This window comes from Chlamydotis macqueenii, chromosome Z, assembly GCF_036417535.1.
Source record: "Chlamydotis macqueenii isolate bChlMac1 chromosome Z, bChlMac1.mat, whole genome shotgun sequence".
NCBI lineage: Eukaryota > Metazoa > Chordata > Aves > Otidiformes > Otididae > Chlamydotis > Chlamydotis macqueenii.
Genome location: NC_141593.1, coordinates 20,849,259 through 20,860,151, shown reverse-complemented (window position 1 = coordinate 20,860,151; position 10,893 = coordinate 20,849,259). Strand labels below are relative to the sequence as shown.

Below are 10,893 nucleotides of genomic sequence, written 5' to 3'. Positions count from 1 at the left end.
ATCCAAAATGTTTTACTAAATCAACAGCAACACTTAAGACTGTTCTATCTATGTCTGCAGAGCCAAACTGCTGCCGCCGCACACACAGACACACTCCAGCAGCCCAGCAGAAAGGGAGAAGGTGGAGGTCAGGCGGGCAGAGCCCCGGTGTCTCCTGCACTCTGGCAAGGCACACCCTGCCAGCAAGCCCAGGGGAGCCTAAGAAATCTTCAGAGATGAGAACCACATGACGTGCTACTGAACTGCTAGGCTGCATTTCAGACTTGATACAGGCACTCTTGCCTGTCTCGCTTTAGGCCACTTAAAGCCAACTCATCCACAAAGGACTATGTTTATTCTGACAGCCACATCCTTGGTCCAGGGCTTTCACTTCCTGTAGCATCCCTTGTGCAGATAAATACTTGGTGTAAACACGTGTGCTATAAATATCCCCCCTCGCTTAAGTACCAGAGATTTCATCCTCGACTTATCCTTCATAGGGACTAAATATCTGCAAAGTCCAGTCACATCATCAAAAGGGGAAAGCAGAAACAACAAAATGAGATAGTAAATTAGAGATTAAACTTATACATAGCAATATAACTGTAATAATCATGATTTATGCTGTAACAAGTCCTTCGGCTCAGCAAAATAAAGATGACACAGCCCATGAAGAGACACAACAGCAGAAGAATTAAGTCATTCTGGTCATAAGGATCTCATACAGGAAGCACAAGTTCACATAAGGGGCAAAATATCACTCAAATATCTTTATCTATAACAATCCAAGCTGAAATGCATGAAGCACATGAAGCAGAACAGACAAGGACATGCTTCTGAAGACGCTTTCTTCCAAATTCTTGCAAAAGAAATGTACATTTCTGTAGTTTTTAAAAACCAATTTTGCTATATGCCTTTTTACATTTGAAATCTGTAAAACACTCAATATAATGAGAAATACTCCTTCAATTTTTCAATTTGTGCTGGCTAAAATTACCTTGAGGAACGGAAATGTTAAAAAAAAAAAAAAAAAGGATAAAAATTAACAACCCTCAATTCTACTAGCATCAATACCTCTTGCCCAGAGATGTAGTGGATGCCCCATCGCTGGAAACATTCAAGGCCAGGCTGGACGGGGCTCTGAGCACTGATCCATTTGGAGTTCCTGTTCCTCACAGGGCGGTTGTACTAGATGACCTTTAAAGGTCCTTTCCAACCCAAACCATTCTATGATTCTATAAATCACTAAAATTGGTCCATGGGCCACTTCAGACAAAGCCTGTATCAGTTACAAGCCAGAATTTATTTAAACTGCATTTTGTTCTTTTGATCTGAGACCATTAAACCAATAAGAAAACCAATTGTTCTTTAGATTGAACTATGTGTCTTTACATTTTAATTTTTCATAGTATTTAACAAAATCATTGGTATAAAGGAAAGTAAAATGAAATAGCATATAATTTCCTTAAAGGGAAAGCACTGCATAGCTTTGAACAGTTCCCAGGATGATTAGAGAAGTATCCCAGATATGGAGGGGAGAACGGTAAGATTATTGCACAGGTCAAATACAGTCAAGGTGAGGGGAAGAACAGATCAACAAAAACTGAAAAATGACTTAAAACAGGAAATTATCTCCTACATAGGCTTCACTACCATTGCCTATTTATGCTGATATTTACTTGGGTAAAGAAATCAACAAAAAAATATTTCTTCCAAGATGTGTTGTGTGAAACAATGCCATAGTGCTAAAAGAAGCAAGTCCCAGTCTAAAAAAACAGTTTTAAAGTACCAACGTTAATAGATCTCCCTTTTTGCAAAATAACAGAATTAACATATTTAGAAAGACTGAAGGAATTGCTGAAGCTCCATGGGATATCAGATAGCATGAAAATTTAGAGAAACCAATAGAGTAACAGCCAGATGAACGAAAGCTGATGGCCACTAAGTTGCTGAATGTCTTTGTGGTCTTGTACTAAAGCAATAGTCATAATTTTTAGCCTTTACTGTTCACTGAAATATTTAGTAAACTCTGTTCAAACTATAAAAGCAGTAAGAAATGTACTCAATATGAATGCAATTCAAACAAAAAAGTTTAATGAATTCAAAGTAAAGCAATTTCCCAAATTTCAAAGAGAGCAACTAATTCACCTTCTGGAAACTGATTCAAAACTAAATCCAGCTGTACAGCATCCAGCAGCACACTACCAGCTAGTTTAGGGGACAGGATGGGCACACACTTGGCACTAGCAACTGACAGCTTCTAAGAATTTTACAAGAAGAGAAAGAATAAACAACTAGTGCGTTTCCTGAAAACTACTACAGGGAATACCCACACACAAAATAGTAGAACTATTTCTTCCTTAAACATACAAGCATCGCCTTAATGTCAAAACCTGTTCTGTTCTAACCCCCCACTTTCTCTTTAAATTGTTTCAATATGAAATGTTAATTTTTAAGACAATACTTATTTGCAAAAGTTCTTGTAGTGACATAGGCTGTGTTGTTAGCCACTTAACAGTTTGTCACTGTTAAGAGAAGTGACCAAAAATCTTAGCTACTCTCAGGCACTCTCAAATTTTACAGAGTATAGGGAAGACAGAAGCAAGTGTAATAAAACAGCTCAGAAGAAACTCAGGTGGAAAACTAGCTATAAATCTGTATTAATTTTTTTCCAAGTTTGTTACAATCTTGTGATTTTTTACACATTTTAAATAATACGCTATACTTCAGTCACTGCTTATTCCATAACTAATTTTCAAAATTGTAAGCATTATAATTTGTTCCTGACCAGTCCATACTAACAATTAGGAGTAGGAGAAAAGTTAATGGAAACTGTGACAAGGAAAGTTTAAAGAGTGCATCCTCTTGTCAGTACTACAATGTGACACAAAATTAAGGAAGTTGTGGCACTATATATAATATTTGAATGATGTACACTCTGATACTCACACTAACACCAAAGTCACATTTTTCACTCACATCATTAAAATTGCATTGCTGCCTGGCAGGCAAACTAAACAAATTCAGGCCAAACACGAATAACAACTGCAAAATCCTAATTTAAAGAACTGCTTTTAGTACTAATACTCAATTAGATGTGTGGGTGAGCACACCTTTGACTACAGGAATAAAAAGAAAAAAAGAGGGGAAGATAAGGAAATGGCTTCAGAATATCATCCCTATAAAGAAAGAAGGATGTACAAGTTAGTTTCATAACAAATTCAGACCTTATAAATGAGGACATAACTACCCTGAAGGATAATATGACATTTTATTAGGCACTTTCTTGCTATTTCCTAATATTACATATAGACAACAATTAAATTTCAAACAAAGTAATTTTAACAAATCATAGAGGAAGAACTTCTGTAATAACCTAATGATGATTTACAATCGCATACTGTAAGTACTTACACTCACAGAATGCCAATTATCTAATTGGCAGAACTCATACTGGCAGATATACCAGATTCGATATACGGTGAGAAAAAGCAGACATTCATTTACACAACGATTAGAAATGAGGAGAGCAACCTAGGGAACCTCTTCAGCTCTTAACCTCTTCCCCACATTAGATTTTCCAGACAAACACATTTGAATCAAAGGGGAAAAATTAACACTGGCATCTGGAAATACTACTTATGTACCGCAAATTAAAAAGGAAAAAGACAAGATCAATTAAAATGTTTTGTCTTTCAAGATCAGTAAAGTCAAGTCTCCTCTACTTTGCAGAGGTACCCCACTTAACAGTGGTAGGTCCACCAAGAATGAACCTATCCTCAAGCACCAAAATTAGTGGACTGTTTTGGAAAGCACTGACTGAGTAAAAGCGAACTTGGCAATCTCCCAGTCAAGAATGACAGGCATAGTATTAGTAACATTTATCAGCAAAAGGGGAGTGCTTAGCTTTCAACATGGTGTCCAATGGTACCCGTACTTACAGTTAGATACCGCAACAGGCTCAGCTAATAATTGACACAGTATCTTTCCAAATTCTGTTCACGTTTCCTATTACTAAATTATTCCCGTCACTCTGAAACATCTTTCAGTATTGCTTGTGTTCTACCAAGATACACAGATAATACAGGAATAAACAATAAATCTACTTTGTTAAACAAATTATTAAATGCTTTCAATATCCCAAAATAAGAGCATTCTGAAACACTGTAATGCTGACATTAAACAAAGTGACAAAAGCACAGTAAGCAAGTTGATTAAGACTCTTTCCAGATCCACATAGGTACGAGAAGGGGAAGATGTACAATTTCAGCTGCTTTGGTCTCATGAAATAAAATAGTGCTGAAGACGTGTATCTCAAAATGGAGAACCTGAGACAGAGAGTCCACATCCTTTCCACAATGGCCTAAAGAAAAGTTAGGCTGCTGGTCCTGATCATGTTCACTAGGCACTATTTTGGGGACCAAGGGCATATCTAATACAACTCAACTACATTTACTGTACTGTACTAGAAGAGTACTCTTGAAGCTACAGATTCACAAATAAAGCCATTAAAATAGTAGACAAACTGGAATATGACTGAACTAGTCCAGGAAATTATTACATTTATGAAAGTACTCATCCAGGTTGTTGTCACCTCTCATGAGGTGACATATCTCACACCTCAGCTCAGGTACTATACTCCTCCACCAAAATTCAAGATCTTTCGTGTTTTTCAAGAAACTCTGTTCTAGCTATTGTGTGTCTGCACACTTCCCTCATGTGCTGAGCAACACCACCATTACTCCAGAAGTGTATCCTTACTGCCTGAATCCTGTTACTGGATCCTACTTTATATACACTAGTTTAAAGACAAAGGCCTTTAATTTATTTGAAGTTCCAAGAGCCTTCAATAAATGAATGAAAATGCATGTGGATAGATACGAGAGGCAAACATGCAGTCAGAGTAAAAAATGTGGAAAATAATATGGATGCGCATATCAGTCAGACAAAAAATGCTAACATTGGATCACCAGACTCAGATAGCAAATGCAGATAATTAGGTAGTATTTAGTTTATGCAACACCCCCAAGTAACACCAGGAAATTACTGCTAAGTGAAAAGGTGCTGCAACACATTTATCAGGAAAGAAGTAGTTATTGTTCTTTTTTCAATACGACCTTCTAACGACTAACAATGTGCGCAGCTGTGTGTAGGAAGATAAACAGGATGTTGGATTGAAGGATTATATGCATACATGATAAAATGCGATGGTACTGTTAGTACTAAAGAGACGTCACTGCATGTATTTCTGGATGATATTGCCTAGACAAGAAAACCGCCACTTTATAATCTCCTCAGTCCAACTAATTGGTCTGAGAACCACTGTGCTGCTCTGCAGCAATTCCTATCTTACCTGCTCTAAAATCCTTCACTTACGAGAGTGTCAAAGGCACTATATTTGAAATATTAAATTATTTCTGCCATACTAGTTTTAAATGAATGATGGAAGCTTTAGCTTCCCCTAAAAAACAGAAAGTCCAAAGTCCACATATGCACAGTTACAAACACAACCACTAACCAGAAAAGTACCTAAAAGCAATGAAGTAATACTGTGCAGTTCAGAGGGAGAAAAAGAAAGGTTACTCCTTAATACCTCCCCCAACATTTTATCCATAAAGCAACTCTGAGGGAAGGAGGAGAATACATGTTGTCTTCATTTCTCCTCCCAGTACTTTTGTCTATTCCCTCCCTTTCCTCTCCAACATAACTTGATGCTCTTGGGACGGCTCCAGCTATAGGCTACAGGAAGCCACTGGGCTAGAGGAAGCAAAATTCTCAGGAAGTACTAGACACAGTGCAGATGCTTGTTTTCCCTGTAACAGAATCTTGAAAATCTGAGCTTGCTACTGGCCATCCTCAGGACACAAAATTCTGTTCTGTCTCTGCAGCTGAGAAATCTTGAACTAGCTTTGGATGTCCAAAGTAATATCTAATGAGAAACCTCGTTAGCAAGATACTCCAACTGGAAAAAAACTACTTACACTTTTCTTGAAAACTTTGTTTATATGAATAGAAGTATTTTCTTTAAATATTGTATTATATTTAAAATATTGTTGTTTAGACTTTGTAAATGGACTTGAACAAGAAGCCTGCTTTTGAAAAATTCTAATTTTAACAAACCTTCAGATATGATATGCAGCAAGCATACGTAATATAATCCCTCTGAAATGCAAAACCAGAGTGACTCACATTGCTTGCTAGTAGAAGGAACAATCCCTTGACAGAATCAATTTCACACATTCTGTCTGAAGGTATGTTTGGACCTGGCAGTTTATCAGTTGTATAGTAAAATTTTCATAGCATTGACATAAATACATCCACTAAAGAGAGGCTTTTTATTTGAGAAACAGCTTTCTTAAATTATTTGAGTTTCTGAAAAATAAAGCTGTCATTTGCAGGTGGTTTTATTATGTTAAGGACTGCCAGAAATAATTAGCGCTTACAGCAGGAAATTTGGAGCAGCTGAAAGTAATTAAAAATAACACAGTTATCTAAAGCATTTTTTTTCCTTCCTCTCTGAAAAGAAACTTCACAGGAAGACAGACATGTAGTTAAGCACCTTAAATTTTAGAAAACACCTCTTTAAGAGCATTTCAAACATACTCATAAGTAATATAACATTGTTACATTTACATAAAAAAACCAACTTTCTCATAAAACAGCTGCCTGGTTCACCTTTGGTGATGATGATCTGGGACAAAAAAAGGGAAAGCTTCTGTGTAAACTAAAAGCCACAAAGCCTCTCTAAGTTTTACGTGTAAGAGTTCCCTGATTTTTTAGATAGCAACTACATATTCTACAGCTTTACAGATACTAACATAGCTTTACGATTTGTAAGCAACACCTAAAACAATTAGACAATACTTAAGACTTTTCAGGAAATCCGGTAGACTAAACACAAACTCATGTAGTCTTGTCTTCCTGACTTTCAAACAGACAAGAATAATCTGAAGTATGGACTGAACTCTCACCCAAACATTTGTTATACAAGAATTCTAGTAGTAACAACTTAGAAATCAGTGTAACACTCTTCAGCTTTTTTACTAAAAACTTCACGTTTGTTTATTCAGCAATGATGATGGCTAGGTAAAAGACAATAGTAAAAGCTGCTTGCTACAGAAATCTACAGTGCAAAAAACTGTTTCAGTCTTTCACAGCAATTATTCCATTTAATATCATAAAGAGGAAAACCAGGATGAAAGTTCAGATCCACCCACAACATGAAAGAAAATTGAACAAACATTGCTCCCTGAAAGACTGAAATAAGCCAACAGGCCAACAAGCCAACTAAGCAACTACTTAACCACAGATGAGAGAAGTAGCTAGTTCTATATAAATACGAGAAAACACAATAAAATATGCAGTGCTGTTTCCTCACTTTTACTAAATGGCATTTTCCACGGAATAAGAGAAAGGTTACTATACTGCTATGAAGCCAAATAAAATGTTAATATAATGTAGCATGAAAATTCTACCTAAGTGCGTCCTGGTTAAAAAAAAAAAAAAAAAAAAGGCAATAAAACTACTTATACTGGAATATTTCTCTGTAGAATTGTAAAATACCTTAAAAACAATCCTAAGGGCCTTTGAAGCATCTTATTTAAGGTATTATACGTTTGCTCACCTATTCAATGATGGCAGAAGTGAAAGCAGTGCCAAAGCAGAAAGTTTTCTTCTTTCTGGCTGAGTAATGTTATCCATCCGATCAACCCACATTTCAATCATGTTACCAAGAATTTGGTCCAACTGCAATGGGAAATAGAACGTTCCTTTTATTAGTACTTCAGTATATATAGAAAATAATTTATTTTAATTTCTCTACCAACTGAATGCATTATTCAATCTGGGCAAGAAACCATATAGGTACGAATAACTCAGAGAAGTATCAAGCAATGCTTGTTTTTAAATTTTCTACGACTGTGCTTCTAGGTCCTGAAATCCTCTCATTATTAATTGTAACCTAGAAGTTAGAAATGCATTTAATTCATGAACACAGCTGTGATCCAGAACATTGAATTTCAGAAACAGCTTTCCTATAACAGTCTAATATATATAAAGCATGTTAACATCTTCTGTTTTACCTTCAGTGGTGACAAACAAACAAATAAAAATACTTGTCTTTACTTGTTTGCGAACTGTATTATACCTAAGGATAAGAAAATTACTAAGTTTTGCCTAAAGACATAGTAGAACTCTTGCAGCAAAAGAACCTCTGTAACCTCATCAGTGAAACCAGAGCACAAGGGACCTGATACTCCTAGAAACCGTGAGAAAGTTCTCACCAGAGAACGATTAGGCCATCCAGACAGCATAAGGAAAGAAACTCTCACTCTGCAATACTATGCAAACTAAAGAAGCTTAGCAGTGGGAAGAGAATTCAGATATTGTATGAAACTTTTTATGAGATGTGTTAAGGTAATTGTAGGAACATGCAAAACTTGTTACAGGATGTTCAGGGGAGGGACCAAGGGAGGGGAAAGGGCCTCTTTCCAAGGTGGACTGGGGGGGAAGAACCATGGAAAACAGAGGGAAAAATTCTTTCAGGTCAAAAGAATGCAAGACTTACACATGCAACCCAGCTAAAACACCAAGACAGAATTCCTTACCTCCTGACCCAATTCACATGCCATCTGGCTCAAAAGTAATGAAAAAAAACTTGCATTCTGCAGTAAAACTCTACCCATGATCCCCAGATAAGTAGACATCACAACTGGGTATCTCTGAAACAAAAGGAAATCAAAACAAAGGGGGTTCATTTTAATTAAGAAAAAAATACTTAACATATAGAGCAGAAATACATGGAAAACACTTGCATGCATCCTGCATGTATTTTATTAAACTACAAATCATAAATAGTAATTTAAAAGCTTCTAAGAACACAAAACTGAGTGAGTAATCATTACTACAGTTTCTCAATTCTTACAACAGGAAAACTATGGCAATCTCAAAGTCAGTTTCCCTCAAACAGTCAAGAAAACTTCCAAGGTGATTTTACTTCAAATTCAAAAACCTGCATCTTAAGGAACAAACAATGTATTGTATTGTTAAAAAATTACTTGGAGTTATGGTTAAAAATTACTGTTCACAGTTTTAGTAATATTATGAAGTGCTTACTATTTCTGAAGCTGTTACTTATTTCACCGAAACTATAATACATTCGCCAATAATTAATTTGCAAGTGTGTCAAAATTAACACGATACAGTAACAACCTCATTAGTTTATTTTCTTTTGTTATTTATTTTGATTTTAAAAGAAGCTACAGATTTATTTGTATTAAATCCAGCATCTATCAATGTAACAGTAATTATTTTGCAGAATTGGGTACTTGAAAAACAAATTACCAAAATTACCTGAAAACATTAACTCAGATTAGTACCTTTTTGAATAGGGAGCAATGAATTTATTTGTTTTAAATCAGAAGACATTTTAATAGTCCACTCTCCAGTTTCGTGTCTTCTTAAACTGCAAACTGTTCAAACTGTCTTTTCTGTGTTCTGTACAGTAAAAAGTATATTGCTAAGGAACATTACTTGGCTTAATCTTGGCCAAGATCATAATGTTAACCATCTTGGTTAACATCAGTTAACTCAATAATAATGGGAGCCAGATATTTATATCTGAAAATCTTCAACTCTGAAAAAAGCTAAGGTTTTGATCAAAAGTCAAAAGCATAGAGAATTCCACCCATGCATTTTGCTTATTAAGGTATTTTGTTCTCCTGCTCGTACTGCAGGTTTAACACAGCTATACTGAATACTGAACAAATTGTAGAATAAAATTTGTGCTATTTTATCAAAATAAACACTAGATGACAAAATAAGTGATTGATATGTTGCTTTAATTCTTGAACTACTATGTTGCTTTTACAGACTTTTAAAATAGCGGTCAAGGATCTATCAGATGCTCTTAAAACACGAAAACAAGAGAAAATGCAACATCAATATGAGAAAGCTAGGCCAGAAAACTGAAAAGTACTTTCCTGTTCAAAAGGCAAAGTAGAGAGTAGTTAAAGAGTAACTCTTACCTCCCCATCTATAATCCCCCTGAATATTGATGGCAGAAGAGGTTGAAACATTTGAGGACCCAAAACAGGGTTTACTTTCAGGACATTTTCCACAACCTTAACAAAAAAGCAAATTAGCCAATTAGTAAAGTACATTTTAAAGTCTTAACTGAAGCTTTAAAACTACATATATTGGTCTATACATAAAGTCTTGGCAGCATGTTTACCATTAAATACCAGCAAACTCCAGCTCTGCTGAAAGTATATCCTAGTGAAGTACTCTGCAAACCTGACCTGCATAATGGACACAACGGAACCTGACATACCAAGTGAAACTCAGCTACCCAAGCACCTTCTCATCAGCCTCCTCCTGGCTCTGGAAAAGCTGATGAAGTGGGCTGGAAGAAAGGACATTGATAAGGCTCCACGAAAAGCAGCTTGATGAGGTGGGTTAGCAGGGAGAAGTGCCAGCAGTTTAAGGCTTATTGCCATACTTTTATCCTACACTTTTTTGAAGGACATTGATTATGACCTACCATGTCTTTGCAGGTGATCAAGTAATCACAAGTACTCCCAGATATGCTATTCTCAGTACCCTGCTCTGGCTCCCAGGTTTTATATTCTCTACCCTTTGCTACTCAGCTCTTTTTTCCCCTCATAAGCTGTTCCCTGAAGCAAGTTTTTTTTTCCTGTGTTCTTCAGGCTTTCTTCTCCCCAGCTGTTTGGTCTCTCCTCTTGTAACAAGATGGATGTTAGAATCATGGGCCAGTATCTAATCACTCCTTTAAGTAAAGACAGAGACCACACATGTATACACTGATGTGTACAAAGCATACAAAGGTACCATAAAGCTACCTCCCTTAAACGCCCTTCTCAGTCTCCACCTACTTTCAGCTCAAAGGGACCTCTT

General features: G+C 36.2%; 1 protein-coding gene across 2 annotated transcripts in view; it reads right to left on the bottom strand.

The window, feature by feature from the left end:
- IPO11 (importin 11) overlaps nt 1-10,893 on the bottom strand; it is a 96,777-nt gene that overhangs the window by 18,036 nt on the left and 67,848 nt on the right. For both annotated transcript variants that reach the window (XM_086770683.1, XM_086770684.1), the window contains 3 exons: nt 10,005-10,100; nt 8,586-8,699; nt 7,604-7,725 (listed from right to left, as the gene is read on the bottom strand). In XM_086770683.1, the coding sequence (XP_086626809.1) occupies nt 7,604-7,725; nt 8,586-8,699; nt 10,005-10,100 (332 nt within the window). The remainder of the gene's footprint in view (nt 1-7,603; nt 7,726-8,585; nt 8,700-10,004; nt 10,101-10,893) is intronic.